The 19,234-nt window shown below is 38.5% G+C and overlaps 1 protein-coding gene across 2 annotated transcripts; it reads left to right on the top strand.

The window, feature by feature from the left end:
- The first annotated feature begins 710 nt into the window (after nucleotides 1-710).
- On the top strand, nucleotides 711-18,117 carry casc3 (casc3 exon junction complex subunit). 2 transcript variants are annotated; one of them, XM_081377971.1, is made up of 13 exons: nucleotides 711-975; nucleotides 1,834-1,858; nucleotides 2,101-2,156; nucleotides 3,765-3,959; nucleotides 5,594-5,739; nucleotides 5,899-6,075; nucleotides 7,471-8,306; nucleotides 8,393-8,454; nucleotides 9,198-9,306; nucleotides 9,460-9,576; nucleotides 10,223-10,428; nucleotides 16,219-16,380; nucleotides 16,678-18,117. In XM_081377971.1, exons 1-13 carry the CDS (start codon nucleotides 790-792, stop codon nucleotides 16,714-16,716), a joined length of 2,316 nt encoding a protein of 771 aa, XP_081234097.1. In that variant the 5' UTR covers nucleotides 711-789; the 3' UTR covers nucleotides 16,717-18,117. The 2 variants fall into 2 exon arrangements, with proteins under 2 accessions (XP_081234097.1, XP_081234098.1); XM_081377972.1 differs by having other exon boundaries at nucleotides 752-975; nucleotides 16,219-16,341.
- Nucleotides 18,118-19,234: the final 1,117 nt, after the last annotated feature.

Genomic DNA, 19,234 nt, shown 5'->3' with positions numbered 1-19,234 from the left:
GTGTGAGAAATGTGTGAAATAAGACGCAGGTTTTTCCTAACAAAAAGAACTGTGGCAAGTTCTGTAAATGTAAAAAACAAATAGTACCACCATGATGCATAATAAAATATACCATACTAAATGGTATCCATATTTGTGCACTGTGGTGCTCCAATGAACTTCAAAGAGCACAATGGCACCTTTCTCAAATAGTATTTTATGATCTTTCCTTAAAAAAAAAAATGGCTACAATGGTACTTAAAATGTGCTGGGTACTGAACTATATGTCTAAACTATATTTAGCATAACTGAACTATATTGCTATACACTATATGTACTGAAGTACAAATCAAGGCAGTGCCGTGGTGTATTTTGTTTGGGTTTTTTGTTTGTTTTGTTTTTTTGCCTCAAAAAAAGGTACTGAATTATCAAAATTTTTGACCTTGACATACTTCAAGGGACTGACATTAAATGGTACTTTACTGTTATCATGTACTTACCTCAAAAAAGCGCAATGAATGAATAAATATTTCAGAATGAAAGGAAAACAGTGATGTAACATGGTTTTAGACTTAGAGCTGCATTGTGTTTGTTATCACAGCCCGTGGGTTCACACGGTTCACACCATAGATAGACCGTAAAAGGTTCACACAAACGAAACCGCGCAGAAATGAATTTCTCATTCGTCACGTGAGTGACTGAAATGCCCACTTGCGCGCGTCTCCTCCTCTGACGCACAAGAGGATATGACGAACTTACGAGCCCCACAATTCCCCGCGCAGATCCGCTTTCCCTTCCTTGAGAGTTAAGATGGCGGACCGGCGGCGACGGAGACGGCGCGCCTCTCAGGACAGCGAGGAGGAGGACGAGTCCGCCTCGGGCTCCGAGAGCGGGAGATCTTCCTCGGCCAGCCGGAAGCCTCGCGGAAGAGATCCCGAGCCGGTCGAAGTGCCAGTGGAGCGCGTCGTCACCAAAAGAGACGATGAGTCGGAGTGTGTGAGTGTGTGGCTATAAATCTGCTTTTATAATCAGGGCCGATCTGAGTGTGTGCGGGCTATAGTGTTTCTATCGCTCTAAACACTTTTAAATGTGGGTTGAGACGTGATATAACGTTAAACGTAGACGCTTCATGAAGTGGGATTTTCGTCTCCAGCCCTTGATGTAGATGTTCAAGTGTGTAACAGTCGCTTATTCCTAGTGATTATTACAGGGATCCTGTACAATTTCTGATGTGTCTGTGGTTCTGTTTAAATGTGAATTTAGTGCTGATCTCTTTTGACCTTAAAATGACTAGCACTCCATCATTTAACCAGGTGGTTCTCCATCCTGGCCCCGGAGGTTCCCTTGCCCTGCATCTTTTAGATGTCTCTCCTCTATCTTACACCTCTAACTTAACTCATCAGCTCAGTAGGCTCACTAAACAGGCTCCCTAAACTGAATTGGGTGTGTCAGGTTAAGGAGACCCCTGAGATGTCTAGGACCTCCAGGAGCAGGCCAGAGAAACGCTGATCTAACCTGATACTCTCTACTTGTGTGTAATGGCAAATACATCTGGTTGGCTTGAAGATGCTGCATAAGACATTTAGGTTTTCGATAAGCAAACCGGATGACATTTGAGAATCATTTTGTCTTCTGATCTGGTCTGTCACTCTGACTGTGCCGTTCCGCAATGAGAAGAGAAAGATCTGCTGACCATGAAGAGGAAGTTCAGCATTGTTTTTAAACGGGATGTTATGAACTATCAAGTTTGTAGCCGTTGTTGGTCATTCTTGGGTTGGAGATGTAGACTAGGCTTTTGTTGATAAAGTGTGCTTTGTTTGGCTGGATATTTGATTCTGATCTCTTTCTATTAAGGAAAGTGAAGATGGCGTTGGTGAAGGTGAGTGTAACAGTTATATCTTTCACTTTTCTTTCTTTTTTTTTGTGACCACGAGCTGCAAGTATCTGCCTTCAAATTATGCCTGTAGTCGTATTATTAGGTTCATGAACTGCTACCACTTCAGTCTGGATCTGTGATTTCATGTTATTAACTGTCACTCTTGATGACTAGTTCTCTAGTCATATGTTATTTGCTCTCAGAAATGAACAGACTTGCTGAAATGGCTGACTTCTTTTCTTCAGCAGTGCTATCAGACTATGACAGTGCTGATCTGGAGGAGAATGGATCGCACACGGAGGTAAGTCTCTATGGCAACACACTTTAGGGGGGGGACTCAATCAGTTCTGTGAAAGACAATGCGGCGATGAATCCGTACAGATCCAGACCGGGCTGTCGGACTGCTTGCTGGGTGTGTGTGTGTGTGTGTGGGGGTACAGAATGTCTCCATTACAGGCAATCTGTTTTCATGCTCAGTCGTTGTGAGAGAGCACTACCCTTTCTTTGAGGATAATTTGGATTTTAGAGTGTGATTATGGTTTAATTTAGTCGTTTTAAATGTGAAGCTTGAAATGGACCTGCCTAATTTATGACTTAGAAAGAACTGATTTAGAAGAGACTCAGCTGGGGAGATTTTCCTAAGCATTAAATGTGGTTTGCTCCTCTCTCGGGACATTATGAGTACTGCCAATGTCGAACCCCATGCTGTTAGTGCATCTGTAGTCCTCTTCTAATTTTAGTAGACCTAGTATGATGCACCATCCACACTTTTTGCTACTCTTCCTCTCGGTTCATTGGTTGTGAGGTGGTGGCGCCTGCCGAGTGGACTCGGATGGGGTTGTAGATCTCAGCTCATCGGGGTTCAGTCTGGGCTGTCTTGGATGCTGATGTTCGCTCCACTTTGTTTGGTGTCCTAGCAACCCGATCGTTCAGACCTACGTAAAGCTGGCTTTCATTCACTGCAGGCGAACACAGACTGCTCACGGTTTCAGGACGCTGTGTTTAGGAGAGATTTCAAAACTGGAACAACCTTGAAAAATGTGTATTTATTTATTCTTTTAAGTTGGGAAAGGTTTTGTTTTGTAATAACATACGGTATATCATGTCTTGTGGTGCAGATACTATATAAATAGTGAAAATAAACACATGAGATCAAGAATGTCTTGTTTGTGAAGTATTTAATTGACAAAATTCCTATATATATATATATATATATATATATATATATATATATATATATATATATATATATATATATATATATATATAAAAAAATATATGATTCAGTGAAATCAATTGATAGTATTTCTCAAATTATTTAAATACTATTTAGGATTTAGCTTTTATTTTTATATATTTAAGTTTTTGTATTTTTTTTTATGTGCTTTTGTCACTCTTATTTAGATTTTTATTCCAGTTTTAGTAATTCTGGTACTTTTAAATGCATCATTATATTTTAGTTTTAGTTCTAATTTAGTTTTTTATATTTATATTTCATTTCAGCCTTGTTCAGTTAACAAAACCATTTTAAATAGGTTTTCGTTTTTCTAATGGAATTTTTTTTTTTTTTTTTTTAAATTTCTGGTTCAAATATGCTGATATTTTTCTTCTGTTCGCTTGTTACAGTGTAATTGCACTAAGTACAGAGTAATATTAATTGACAATGTGTTCTTTAGGGTTAGTTGCTTGTAATTATGCATAATTTACTGTTGTTTCTCTTGCAAGTAAATGTAACGTGTAACAAGCACACTGTGAAATAAAGTGTTACCATTTATTCTTGTAGTTTTATAGCTTTGTGGTTCTAAAAATTGTGAATGCACTCATGGAGATTGATGTGCAGTGTGAGCATTTTGGTTTGTCTTTCCTGACCTGGGAATTTGCTGTTATTTGGCATTTGTGTTCCCCTCAGGGAGGAGAGGATGAGGAGGAAGGAGAGCATTTTAGTGACGACGAAGCCTCACGTCCTGCTGCCGAACCGAAGCCCGCTGCAGATGCCCCGACAGAAGAGCTTGTTGAAGCGGAGGAGAGAGAAGAAGGGGTCAAGGAAGTTAAAACAGACGAGAAGGAGAATCTAGCCGGGGAGCGACAGAGTGGGGATGGACAGGTATGGAAGAACAGAACGTTACATTTTTTGTAAACTATATAGGATGAGGCAATATCGTTTGTTAATATACAGTAGCCTAGCGAAGGACACAGAGTGAGCTGCTTTGGGGAAAGTGCACAATCCAATTTGTCCTAAACATGCTTTATATCAAGGCCTTCAAAATACCTAAGATATAGTTAATGTGTATAGTTTAATGCGGCTTGCCCAGTCAGATTCTCTGACAAATACATGTGGTATGCGTTTGAGATGTGGTGTTTTCCTCAGTGCATAACATGCATTTCACAGGTAGATTCTCCATCTTTAAATGTTAAAGTCTCCACTAAACTTCACAGACTTTAGTGAACAAGCGCCATATTTGTTGTTAGACAAATTAATACAAATAAATGTAATAAATCATGTAGAATTGTAAACCTACAAGTGTATTTTTATGACAGCAGTAACTAATGTAATGGGATAATGAAATGTAAGCTAATATTACTAAGCTCAAATGAGTAAATGTATTCCTCTTACCTGTTAACATTTAGTCTGTGCGTTTGCTTTTAGTTTGTTTTAGTTTAGTGATTCTAACTTCTGCTTTAAAATGCATTTTTTTTTTAGATTGTAATGTTGTTACAATAGAATGTAATGTGATTTTTAACCCTTTTTTGCACATCTAGCATAGCATAGATGGTTACATTCACTATATTTGCTTTCATAGCCTTCCATATACACTTTGTTTGTAGGACAATATTGGGCAGAATGTCATAATTATTTTAATTTTATTTTTTAAATTCAGATTTTTTTTTATCCGAATACTAGAAAAGGAGAATATTAGGAGTGTAACTATATCGTGTCACAATTTAAAAGCAATACAAAAATGCAACAATATGTACCGTAGATAGTGAGAAAATGAATGTGTGGGAAACAATTCAAGTTAACAGAGTTTTAGTCTGTACTACATTAAACTACTATATATAATGTAGAATAATGCAATGCGGGAATTTTTGTGGAATGCCAAATGTTTTATGTTACCTGTAAAAAGTGGCTTATATTATTTTAAATGTATCTAGTCAGTGGCAGAGTGCAAGCATTTTCGTCTACAACAATTCTGTATTTTCAGCTTCAGTATCATGAATATTTTTATTCTGGTGTCACTATTGTCCTGTGCATTGGGTTTCCATCACCAAGTTCAAGACTCTTCATTTCCACCCCCAATGTAATACCAAATGTAGCATTTTAATCAACTAACAAAAATTTGTTAACCGTTTACCATATGTCTTGGAGCGTTGCAATAATATTGTATCGTGAGTTCAGTATCGTGATATGTATCGAATCATGACATGAGAGTATCGTTACACCCCTAGAGAATATATAGAGATACATACCGTATATCAACCACAATAATATAGAGATATACGTTTTTTTTTTTTGGCCATGTTGTCCTGCCCTATCTTTTCCTAAGCTAAATTTCTGGCAGGGTCCAGTTTCAGTTTGTGTGGCAGGAATGACATTTAAACTATGTATTAGCAAGAACCTTTAGTTTGAAACAAATAATTAAAACAGGACAAAGACAATGCTAAATAACACTGCCACACTGATGTTCTTGATTGTAAATTATTTTTAAGCCACTACTTAAGACTCCTAAATGATTACAGGAAAGCACAGAAGACCCTGAGAATAAATCAGGAAGTAAAGGCCAGAAGCTGGATGATGATGAGGACAGGAAGAATCCAGCCTACATCCCCCGAAAAGGCCTTTTCTTTGAGCATGACGTGAGAGGCCAGGCTACAGAGGAGGAGAGGTGAGAGGCCAGATGGATTATCTTTCAGGGAAAACATATCTTTGCTACCATAAAATCATATTTTAATGAATGGGATTAGTTTAAGATGAGTTTCAAGTGTTGAATCTGACGCAAATGGTTGGTAATTCTCTCTTTTTCTATGCACCCATCGGTCACCAGGCCTAAAGGCAGACACAGGAAGTTGTGGAAGGACGAGGGCCGATGGGAACACGACAAGTTCCGTGAAGAGGAGCAGGCGCCGAAATCCCGCGAAGAGCTTATCGCTCTTTACGGTTATGACATCCGCAACGGCTCAGGGCAGAGCGATGGACGATCTTACCGCTCCCGAAAACCCAGGTGAGGTCATGGTTATTTCTTTGATTGGTATTTGGTGGCAACATCTCTTTAAATTAATTCAGTTATAATGAAAAGTTTCTTAAGGATAAAACAAATATCTCTGCTAATGCTGTAAACTATATGCTCCCTATATAGTTTACAGCATTAGCAGAGATATATTTTTTTTATTATCTTATTTGCTTCAGTTGCTATTTATTTTTAGATAAATTCAACACTCAAATAACAAATTGTATGCAAACATGTAAACTGAACATAAGGCAGTTCAACTTCTAAACTTAATTGTTTTTACTCCAATTCGTTGTTGAAATATAATCATTGGCAGTCATTTTAATGACAGAATTTTAAGCGTACATTTAATAACAAAGACATCACTTACAGGTTAAGTAAAATATAATTATTTGGGCTAATATAGTGCATTTAACGAAAGAGTTCATGTCTATAGCTGAATAACAAGCTGTGGACACTGAATGAGTTGCCAGAGGTTAATATAATGCTACGTGGGATATTGTTTACAAGCTGTTTTACTGATGTCTTTCCGCAGTTGAAACACTGAGCAATTACACAAGATATAATACGTTTGTACTGTATCTTTCAACATGCATTCAGATGTTCATTCATGTTTATTAGGAAGAGATGATCACGTTCACATGCGCTCCACACGCGCTGCTGCTTAAACTGAGGCGCCTACATAGTGATTGTCATGCTACATTTAAAGGGCGTCAAAATGGCATTTGTTTGAATTTCGTCATAAAATTTACATGATTTGAAAAATGACATTGTCTCTTATTGTTTGGCTAAAACACTGTATTCGTCTTGTACACATAAGACACGAAAATGACATGAGTGAGGTCAACCTCAACAATGGGCCAGGGCTGGGCAGCAGGGGGCGGGGCGGGTTTGGTACGACATGAGAGTATCGCGATGCGTACCGTGGGTGATGCATTGCATTTTTTCCGTTCGGTTTGAATATCGTTACACCCCTAATATTTATATACTAATATTTCAATTTTATATACATATCATTTGTACATACAAAGGTCAGTAAGATTATAATTTTTTTAAGTAACTTAATACTTTATCTATTAAGTATGCATTAAATTGGTCAAGTAAAGTGCCAGTAACAATAGTGTGATCAAAGGTGATCTTTTTAAACTTTTTATTCTGTCCTAAAAAGTATCAGGGTTTAAAAAAATTAAAATAATTAGCACAACTGTTTTCAGCATATTAGAATGATTTCTGATGCATCATGTAACACTTGAAGAGTAATGGTGCTGAAAATTCAGCTTTGACATCACAGGAATAAATGACATGTTAATATGTATACAAAAACAGTTGTTTTAAATTGTAATATTTTCAGAATATAATTATTATTATTTTTATTTTTTTTCATTGCAGATATGGTGGTTCACCCAGTCGGGAGCCTAGGCGCTACCGTGACGGAGAGAAGTCTGTGCGTACAACATGGCAGGGGCCTCCACCTGGCCACCGCAATAGCCCTCAGTCTGTTACCCTACAGTCAGGTCCACCTCCTGCTCCTCCTGCAGCACCCAAACCCTCCGGGCGACCCTCGACTCAACCTCCGCAGCGCAGCTTCCAGGGCAGTCGAGCCTCGTCGGCCCCCCACAGGACAGAAGGTCGAGGATACCCGAAACCCAGTCTAGACGGCCCGCCACCTCGAGGTGTGCGGCCACAGCCTGTGGAGGGTGAAAGGGGCCCGAGGCTCAGGGGCCGTGGCTCACATGCGGTTCATGCTGACCGTAGCCCAGCCGTGGTGGTGGAGGACATCCGCAGTGAGGAAGATGAGGAGGAGGGTGAGATTCCAACAGCCACGACCACATACACCGCTCACCACTACAAGACGGAGAGAGAAAGGGTTCCGTCACCACGAAAGCAAGATCCAGGCCCAGCGACGGACGGGGGCAGTGCAGCCGGTCAGGTGCGAGAATCGTCTCCGCCTCAGGAGAGGCAGGTGGAGAAGAAATCGTACTCGCTTGGGCGGAGGGCGACGCGAACGCGAACGTCTGATCTCAGTAAGCAGGCGTCGTTAGATGACTCTTCGCCCACGGTCCAGCAAACCCCAGCGCCAGCGAAGAGCGAGTCGTGGCAAGAGCAAGGTGATGCAGGAACACAAGGTGGACTAACAGGGCTCGACCAGGACCTGGCCCGCCTCAGCCTGGCAGGGCAGAACTGGGCCCAGAGCCCACCCTCCTACCTGCAGGCTGAGATGAGAGGTAATAATTACTTTTTCTATAATTATGTTTTACAACAATTTTTATGAAGAGTGGTTCGACAATTCCTGCATTTTTGTCCCTAACAGGCATCCGTGGTTCTATGCACATGGCAGGAGGCCCTCCACAGTACGGAAACATGGAGGATATAGTGAGTCAGCTGGTCCATTGATAATTGCCTACAAAGACTAAATAGAATTAAAAATCCATGTACCAGATTTTCTGGAATATAAGTTGCATTTTAGTTTTTTTTTATCATCTAAAGCTGCTGCAACTTTCATTCCAAAACTTGTATAATAATTTGTCAAGTACGCAAAACGTGTGTAAAGCGCACACAGTTGGATTTGTTTCAATGCAAAAATGTATTTAGGCTTTGTGTTTAATGAATGCCACTATAGTTAATTGAATTCTGAATACTGTTAAATTTAAAGGATTTGTTGTGGAGTGAGGGGAACTCACAATTTGTGTTTATAATGTTTGTAAACACACCACACAGCTGCAAGCTCGCGTGTATCTGCGTCCATTTTGAGTGCAACGCCTACATCTCAAAATTTGTTTCTTTTTCAAAATGTTTTTTGCACTCAAATGAACATCACAATACAGAAGAAAAGATCGGTCTCTGTTTCCATTTCATCACCACTTTACCACTGATCCTAGATGTTCCTCAGTAAAGGCCAATTCAGCAAATGTGTTTAGCAACTAATTTCAAAGTACATGGAAATGATTCACAGCTGAAATGTACAAAGGACCTAAATTATAGAGTACAATTAAAAGAATGTTGCAGGGTGAATGCACACTTTGCATGTGGTGTGTCATTAAGGGGATTCATTAAAATATAATTTTTTTATAAAATAAATACGGCCTTGCATTTCATCAGTTATTTCTTGTTCTCAGGGTGTTGGTGGTGGCCGGGCTAAGCGGTATTCATCACAGCGCCAGAGGCCAGTTCCTGAGCCTGCGCCCATGCACATAGGAGTCATGGAGGGCCATTATTATGATCCCAGTGAGTACAGTGCTCCTTTTGGCCTGTAGAGGGCAGTTCTTAGTTAAATGGGTCACTTGTGTGTCCTAAATTCACCTACTGAATGTAGTAATATTAATTGATTTATTTTTATGATGATCATACATGCAAGATAACTATCATGTCTTTGTGCAGTGTCTTTCCAGGGACCAATCTACACGCATGGGGACAGTCCAGCAGCCCTGCCCCCTCAAGGCATTCTTGTTCAACCTGAAATGCACCTGCCACACCCCACCCACCCCGGACACCCAGGTGAGAGATGTGAACTTCTGCTTAAAGTTGACTTTTTGCTAAATGCGTGTTACTGATCTTATTGGGAACAATTTGTCCATCCATGTTATTTCTTTCAGTAATTTTGACTTAAAGTTAGGGCTGCGATAACACGGTATCGGTATTTATCGACGATACACCATTGTTGGTAACAATATAAAAAAAAGATTCGATATTTTCATTAAAATGCGCGCACTTCGCCCGTAGACCTTAGTTCACATCGCATCTAAAAACGCGCGGAAAGCACGGCTGTGCAGAACCTGTATGAGTGAGGGGAGGTGGGGCTAATTAGCATATTCATGACATTTTTATTCAAAATGTCAAACTTGATCTTGAAATTACTGACTTCTCTCTGGTGATGTATGGACTTCTCAAATAATTTTGTATGCTTAAACCCTGCCCCTTTCTTACAATCGACAGCAAGCTCGCATTCAGATCTGCCTTCATCCAAACAACCAATGGATAGAACCAAGCCCATACATTTAGATTTGTCTGTCTCTGTCATTTATGTATGATTCCTCATTTGTGTTGATTTTAATACCCCAAAAGGATGAATATTTATATGATATTTTGTGAATGTATTATACGATAATTTCAACATTAACATTTCAAATATTTTCCATTTCAGGCTTGCATCCGCACCAGTCGGGAGGGCCCATTCCCAACCCGGCTCTTTACGCTGCCCCACCCGTTTCTATGTCACCCGGGCAACCGCCTCCACAGCAGCTGCTACCCCCACCCTTCTACCCTCCTCCAGGTGTCATGACCTTTGGGAACACCAACTACCCGTATCCAGCCGGAGCTACGCTACCTCCAATGTACCCCAACCCCCAGGTGAGCCTGTTTGACTAAATAAGTGTTATTTGCGTCCTGTGATCAGTGCTGGGTGAATTACTTACAAATTGTTGTCCATTACTGAATAAAAATTACATACAAATTGTAGTAATCTATTACACATTTTTAGGTAATATATAATCTGACTACTTTTGGATTGATTTTAGATTACTTTTAACCTAATTTATCACACAAATTTGAATAGGATAATTTTGTACCATAATACAGTTTTTATGTATTGCTAAAATGCTAAACACCATTCTCTGAACCAAATTCTCACTAGCCTAAACCAATTTGTCGAATAAATCACTCTTTCTGTAAAATCTTAAACAACTTCAGGCAGTTAGACACCATTTGCAAATCACATTCACTATGGCAAGCCGTTTTAACATTTAATCATTTCAACCGACTAGTATCTATTTTCATGCTACTAGTACTTATTTTTTAGATACTAGTATCTATTCCATTAAGTACTAGTACTTATTCATTAGCTACTAGTGCTTATTCTTTAGGTACTAGTGCCTATTCATTAGATACTAGTGCTTATTCTTTAGGTACTAGTACTTATTCAATAGATACTAGTACTTATTCATTAGATACTAGTACTTATTCATTAGATACTAGTACCTATTAAATAGATACTAGTACTTATTCATTAGATACTAGTACTTACTTAAATAAGTACTAGTATCTAATAAATAAGAACTAGTATCTAATGAATAAGTACTAGTACCTAATAAATAAGAACTAGTCACTATTGGAATAAGTACTAGTATCTAATAAATAAGAACTAGTATCTAATAAATAAGTACTAGTATCTATTGAATAAGTACTAGTACCTAAAGAAAAAGTACTAGTATCTAAAGAATAGGCACTAGTACCTAAAGAATAAGCACTAGTAGCTAATGAATAAGTACTAGTACTTAATGGAAAAGATACTAGTATCTAAAAAATAAGTACTAGTAGCATGAAAATAGAGACTAGTCGGTTGAAATGATTAAATGTTAAAACGGCTTGCCATACATTCACTCTAAATTCTCACTCACTAAAACACATCACACTAATATGCACTTGTTGCAAAACGATAAACAGACAGGCAAAAGTTAAACTACTACAACAGTTGTCGTCGTTTACACACAACGACTCAAAATAGTTCACACTTATTTCTAATGATGTCATCAAAACAACTGTACAAAGTGTACAGGTGCACTGAATGTTGATAAAAACAATCCGAGAGCGAGAAGAGGAAGAGGAAGAGAGCGGGACAGTGTTAATCCAGCACGGCAGAGGGGTTTTCCCTTTACCTGGCAAGAGACAACATACCTGTGATGTGGACAAAGTCCTCAGGCCAGACCCAGCATGAAGACGTGATGCTGAGGAAGAATGAATCTCTCGCTGATTTAGATTTTGTAGTTGCACAATTCTTTTGAGTGTACTGTAACATGCTTTTCATTTTAGTTTTTTTTTTAAACTTTGACTTTTGCAGTTGGACTACTGTATTTTTACAGTATGCAAGTTCTGAATATAGACATTCAGTAGTATTCAGTACAATACTTGCAGTGCATACAGTATTCAATTGATTAACCTTACTACTGTAAGTTGTGATTTACTATACTGTTTTACAAAATTGCAAAATTTGTTTACTCTTAAAATATACTTTTTTTTTTTTTCTTTGACCGCATGCTTTGGATGCTGTTCTAAAATTGTATGTAGTATCTAGGGAGTGATCTGTAGTGTTTAAATATTGACTGGCTGTGTGTAAGATCTGAAAGCATCTTTGATTTTGAGCACAGATAAAATGGTTTCGAGGCAATTGTTTTATTTTGCCAGAAGAATCAGATGTAGTTTGAAGATTTGAAGGTTTTGTGTTTAAGGTTTTGAGAAATGTGTTTTAGCATTTCAGAAAAACTGCAGGGCTCCAGACTAACTTTTTTTATTAGGAGCGCTGTAGCCCCTGACTTAAAATTTTAGGAGCGCAAGCAGAAAATTTAGGGGCACACCTTAAATCACCTTGCAATGCAATTATTCACATTTTCCCCCAAAATAACTATTACTGACAAATGCTTTGATAATAAATAGCCTTAACGTACAGAAATTACAATGTGCAGTTTTATTTTAAGTTCACAGGGCTCCAGACTAACATTTGAGGGCAGCGGCACTAAGTTCTACAGAACGTATTTGGTAGCACTGTGGGATGACAAAGCACTGAGCTTAATTTGAGGTGTATAGATAAAGTTAACTTTAATTATTATCATTCATAATGTCTTAATATTAATTCAAAAGCAAAATGAGTGACAAAATAGATATTATGGAGTGAAAATAGCCAGTAAGCGTCCTCTGCAGCTATGTTTACAATAGTAATTTAATCTTTTTCTTTTTTTTTAAAAAGAGTTTTCCTACTTCTTGAAACTTTTAGTTTTATAAATAGGTACAATCTTTAAAGGAAGAACAAAAAATGTTTTGGTCAACACATTAAAAAATAACATTTAAATATGATAATATAGTTTTGAAGTGCTGGAAAAATATGTGTAGGCTACTGTTATAACCACAGTATACCATAGTTACAGTTGTTACTACATTAAATCCAAGGTGAATGTTGCTGATCTGTGGACCTAAAGCCTTCTATAACTTGTTCGCTCATTGCACATGTTTCTCCTGGTTTCCACGTCAGCGCTGTTTGATCTTATATGGTTTATAACAGAGAATTCTGCGTCAAATCTGAATGTTTCTCACTGGATCTCGCAGCAATGTTATTAATTCTGTCGCGAACTCAATGGATTTCTTCACTGGATCTCCACGATGTAACTGTTTCGCGTGATCGCGATCGGCCCGCGACTGGCGAGGAGCTCTGCGCTGTCTATTATTGGTTCGAACTAGGGCTGCACGTTTTCAAGTTTTTCATTAACCGTTAACCGAGGCCCTTAGCGGTTAATACTCGGTTAACCATAGTGTGCGCGCCGCAACCCCGAGATAGGCAAAATTTGCGGGTGGGACATGTCCCCACCACTATTTTCTAAGGTCGATATTGTCACCACTTTTGAAACATCTCGCGGCATGAATACCAATACAAATAAACAAAACATCTTCAGTTAACTAGCAGAGCATTCATTTCGTTCGTTTTTTTTTTTTTTTTTAGGCGATCTAGCGCTGAAATGTTTTGTTTTTTAAATCAAGTGATCAAAGTGCTCGTTGCCGCTGCGATCGAGAAGGGGCTTGTAAAACGTGCTGAGGTATTATTAATTCGTGGCCACAACAATTCACCTGATACTGATAAATATTCACCAATTCACAAAAAAAAAAAAGGAATAAAAAGCTGTAGTCGGCCTTCACTGAAGAGCTATCTTCACAGGGACGAAAAACAGTTTAATAATTATTATTAATTCGTGGCCACGAAATAATTCACCTGAATATTCACCAATTCACAAAATATAGGTCTTTAGCATTCACTAATTAATAGTATCAAACTGTTTTTGGCCACGTTAAATCAAAATGAGGGAGGGAAATAGTTCAACGTGTCCACGATTTATTAAAACGAGGGAACAAATAAGTCGTCGTAACAACTAATTATTTAGATCAGTGGACAGGGCGCATAAGAACAAACAGTGAGAGAGCCCCGGCCGCGCGCGCGCGCACTCTCACCGCCTTCAAACAACACGAGCGCTGTATTGCTCTCTCTCCCTCGCGCATATCAACACAGTAAAAGGTCGGAAGACCGATTGTGTTTTATAGATTAGTAGTTTGTTCATATAAAGTGTTTGATTAGCAAGTACATGTTTAGGAAATGCATAATACAAATTGTATGGGTTAATGTAACGGTAAACGGACTCTGCGGGTAAAACTGTTGTGATGAAACTGCGCATGCGCGGGGTAAAACTGCTGGTGTAAAGCTGTGGCTCTGCGGCTCTGCAGACAGATATTATTGTGCTGCGATCAGTGGCGCGGATACTGACTGACTATATTTGTTTCTGGCTCGCGCACAGCCTTCATTCTCGGACGCGCGCTTTCTTTGCCCGCTTCATATTAGAAAACTGGTCTAGCGGTCTCTGGCGGTGCAAAAATGTATTACAACTAAATTCAATGCACACCATTGACGCCACTTAACCGAGCAAAATGTTTCACTCGGTTACGCAATTTTTAACGGTTAATCGGTTAACCATGGACACCCTTAGTTCGAACTATTAAACGGTCTGTGAAGCAGAATGAGTGCTGAGTAGCGCAGTTTTTTCCACTTTCATTTTGTTTTTATTTATTAACATGTCACGGCATACTCTATGCTTGAGGCTGAGATTGAGTGTTTAAACTGCGAAGTCCCTGCACTGTCTGCAAATTTCGTTTTCCCCGCAGTTCTGGGGTAGCGACTGCCACATTCGTAGCTCATGGAGTTCATCTCCTTACAGTACCTCAACCAGCTGAATTCTCGTAGCCAGTCTTCCCGAAAATAGTGGGTTCAGGCCTTTATCACCTTACAAACCTCTGACTCTGAATCATCATCATCCTACTGTGTCTGTCCGTGACATTGATATTTGTCTCCGTCTCCTTCCCACTGACGTTTACGCGCGCTCGATTATCTCTAGGACCCTCCCCCTCCACACATTAGCCAGTTACAGTGGCCATACGCTGATTTCACGCAGCCGATATTTTGAAATCGAAAGCGAGGCTCCGGTGGGAAGAAAACCGGAAGTGTCGCCTTTAATCACAGGAGAGTCGTGAATGCGATGGCGTATTGTTGTGTTTAATGATGTTGTGTCAATTCTAAAACTGTACATACATTTCTTTCATACTTTAGACTATATATAGTGAAATTCATTTATAAATAAAATATTTTTTTTATATAATTCAGAAAGTAAAAAAAGAAGCAGGAATGAACTATATACATATCCTATATTGGATATTAACATCCAAAAGTGTAAATCGCGGCAGCAGCTTCAGGTTGGTAGTCCAAAGGCATTGTTGTTTATCTTTACTTCCGGGGTTTTTCCCACCGGAGCCTCGCTTTCGATTTCAAAATGGCGGCTGCGTGAAATCAGCGTATTCCCTTTTCTTCTCACACTCATTGGCCTGCCACACATTCGCGCCCCTTCCACGTTTAACGTGAAAAAATTAAAAAATAAATTACTGGTCGCACATGTGCGACTGGGTGTAAAATTCAGTCGCACACTCTCAAATTTTGGTCGCAAAATGCGACCATTTGGTCGCAGTCTGGAGCCCTGAACTGTAATATATATAAAAATACAATGAGAGAGAACATTTATTCCATTCTTTATTAACAACATGAGGTGTATTAAACAAAATTATGTCAGGGTTTCCCAAACTGGGATTGGTGAAGGAACTGCTGGGGGTTTGTAAATTGATGAAAATCTTAAAATAAATGAAATCTCAAATGATAAATTAAAATAGACAATCAAAATAAAATGCTTTACTAAAAGTATGAAATATTTTATTTATGCTGTGGCTTCTCAGTTGTGTAATTATAGCCGCCTGACTAGAGGTGGTCTGTGTGCCATTTCAAACATAAATATAGACTTTCTTTTTTTTTTTTTTTATAGAGAGAGGAAAAATTTGGGGGATGAAATCAATTCTGAATAATTTACTTAAATTTGTGAATATTAAATCAATAAAAAGTAAATAGTCTTATGATCATTTTAAAACGTAGATTAATTACAAGTATTTTCTTTTGTATTCTGATTACATGTAATCAGTCACTGCCTGTGATACTCCTAGTAAATATCTAGATTGTTGTGCATCTCTGCGTGCTTGACTTCTCCTGTGCGTCTCTCTCTCTCTCTCCAGGCACAGTCACAGGTCTACGGTGGTGTGACGTACTACGACACGATGCAGCAGCAAGCTCAACCCAAACGCTCGCCGCCGCGACGTTCCTCTCATCCCGTTACAGTCAGACCTCCCCCTCCTGAGGTAACAGCATATTACATTCAGCAAGGAGAGCTCAATCAGGTGATTTCTAATAATGCACACTGCTACCATATTGGTTGCCTGCTGTATGTTTTATAGTTTGTTCAGTATTGAATATTTAATTAATGATTATTTACTCTGCTTAGATGACTTAAAATGAATATATGTTTTTCATACTGTACATTTCAGTCACAAAATACAATTGTTTGCTTGCACCAAGATCTACTACTACTACTACTAATAACAATTTTATATATGCATGTATATTTATGAATAGTTGCCAGTTTACATTGCATTTCTGTAGAGTATTATATTAACAGCTGATGTTCCATCCATCAGGACCAGAGCAGAAATCCCGCTGAGGAAATCCACTCCTAGCTGCCAGGGGGCGAGGAGGCAACGTGTCAGGACCAGCACCGCTTTTGTATAAATTAAATTCATCATTTAGGTTTTACCTTTAGTTGTTTTATTATTATTTTTCCGCCTTGCTTAGTTTCACTGTCTTCATCCAAGGTTCTGTTTGCAGGTGGTTCCTTCCTGTTGTACTTCCATTCATAACCGACAAAGTGTTTTACCGTTGTTCAGCTAGGAATGAAATATGCAGTCTTAAACGGAGAGACATTTTATTTTTCATTAGCTCCTGTATCCCTGATGTCTCTGCTGACAGGCTGATTGAAATTGTACTAGGCGGCTGGACTTTAGAATCGAGTGGTTTAGTTGGTTCTCTTACTTTTAAATTGCCTTTTGCTCTGTTGTGCGAATGTTTTAATTAAAAAAGGAGAAAAGCACTACAACAAACTTGAGTATGTGAAAAGATGGACCCACATTTTTAATTCTGAACCAGCGGTTAGAGTCTGAAATCAGCCAGCGGACATCTGTCGTACACCTTCAAATGCACAAATCCCTTTTCGCATGTTTGTCAGTATAAGACCGCTGTTATCATTCTGACTGCTTAACTTGCCGTGATGGTGCTAGTCCCACTTCAAACTGGGCCTGAACCCCTCAAACCTCCTCTTTCCCCGTCTGTCTGGCTGTCCCTTGGATCTTTACCATTGTACTGTTGAATTCATTACTGTAATTCTATCGAAGCGAACCGTTGACCTTGCCACATACTGACCTACTTGACAGTGAAACTCGCTTGATTTAGCTTTCTATTGTAAGTGTACATATTAAAGTATATTAAAGCCAGTGGTTTAACGAATAATACTAAGAACTAGTCATTTACGAAATGCTGTCAATATGAACAAAGCAAGCAGGGAAACCTAGCCAAGCCTCTTTGACTTTGAATTAAATTTGCAGTTATTAATTTGTTTTTGTTTTTTTATAAATAGTTATGTTTGCAATTGTTTCCTTTGAGGCACACTGTACAGGCATGCATGGTTTTCTAGATATATTTCTTTGTGAAAGCAATTCTAGATGGCAACTTTGGCTGTGAGCTGTTATTCTTTGCCCCACTGTGGGAGTGCTATGGATGCATCTTTTTCAATCGTTCCCTTTATGATTGTTTCCCAAATTAAACCTAACAGTATAACTGAGATCTCGTCGTTCCCAGCGTTGTTTAGACCTGGCTTGTAAAGACTATTAGAAGATGTTGTATTACTTTCTATGCCTTAAAGAGTTCATTGGTTTGACATATCTGTTTTTGTTTGATTAGACCTGACAACACTGTGAGGGCTTGTATGTTTCATAGATGTTTGAATAATATTAAGTGTTTCATTTTTTCAAATTTGTTTTGTGGAGCAATGTCAGGAGATGAAATTAAACAAGAACTGAATACAACGTTCAACTTGTCCTGGCTATTTGGTTTGTTAATCGTAATTTATTTATTTTCTGTAACTCGGGATGCACAATATATATTGAATACCATATTGGGTTTTTTAGGGTTTAATTTAAGCAGTGACTTAAATTCACTTGTAGCATTTGAAAATGATTAGAAACCAATAACTTTTAAATATTACAAGTTAATTTTTATTGATTTATTTGGACAATAATTGTACAATTTTATTATCATGTTTATTTGTTTTGTCCATACTTATCAATGTACATAGTTCTGCTTAATTGTACCTTTATGCAGCTTGTGTTACATTCTCCTGATAAATGTCTCCATTTTACATTAAATTTTCAAAGACATTTAAAAATCAAGGTAACATTATTTTAGTGTCCTTGTTACATGTACTCACCATAGTAATAACAGTAAATTATGCATAATTATATGCAACTAACCTTCAACCAAACCCTAATCCTTACTAACCCTATACTAAGTACATGTAGTTAATTAAAATTACTCCGTACATAAATATATAATTACCGTGTAACAATGACACCCTAAAATGAAGAGTAATCAAAATCAAATATGAGCAATATTATTAGTGGTATAAAGCGTTCTAGTTTGTAAAGACAGAGAACGGTGCACCCTGTGTTTGTCTGAGTTGCCGCCTGTGGTTGTGTGCTAAACTCTGACTTTGCCAAAAGCGAAGCGTCGCCTTCTGCCGCATCCAACCCTGCCAAGAGAAGAGTGTGTAAGTGAGACGGTGAGTGTGTGTGTGTGTGTGTGTGTGTGTGATGCTGCTTCCGTTTAAACTTTTCTAGAACAGCGCGCCTCAACTACATTTCAGCCAGTAGCGCCATCGTCGGACCGTAACTTTAGTATCCGTTGAGTTCATTTGACATTTTCCTTTGGATTTATTGTATTTAACTTGCCATTGTCGCGTTTGCAACTGTTATTTAGAGAAATGCAAAATAAAACGTCTGTTTTCCACAGGCCGTAACAACGCCTGTGCGAAATCAGACGGCCTAGACTGTTTGTGTTCACCAGTAAACATGCATAGCCTTTTTTTAAATATACGAGAAAGACTTAATCATAGACCATTTCTGCAGGAGAATGTGAAACCAAACC

The sequence above is a fragment of the Scardinius erythrophthalmus genome, assembly GCF_964197995.2.
Source record: "Scardinius erythrophthalmus genome assembly, chromosome: 1".
NCBI classification, from domain to species: Eukaryota; Metazoa; Chordata; class Actinopteri; order Cypriniformes; family Leuciscidae; genus Scardinius; species Scardinius erythrophthalmus.
Note: the sequence above shows the minus strand (reverse complement) of the source record. Positions and strands in the feature narration are given on the sequence as shown.

Excerpts from the sequence above, each read along its gene's own strand:
- casc3 (XM_081377971.1), top strand. The coding sequence starts at position 790 with ATGGCGGACCGGCGGCGACGGAGACGGCGCGCCTCTCAGGACAGCGAG. Across the intron at positions 8,455-9,197 it reads ACGGAAACATGGAGGATATA|GGTGTTGGTGGTGGCCGGGC; the intron begins GTGAGTCAGCTG and ends TCTTGTTCTCAG. Across the intron at positions 16,381-16,677 it reads AGCAAGGAGAGCTCAATCAG|GACCAGAGCAGAAATCCCGC; the intron begins GTGATTTCTAAT and ends TCCATCCATCAG.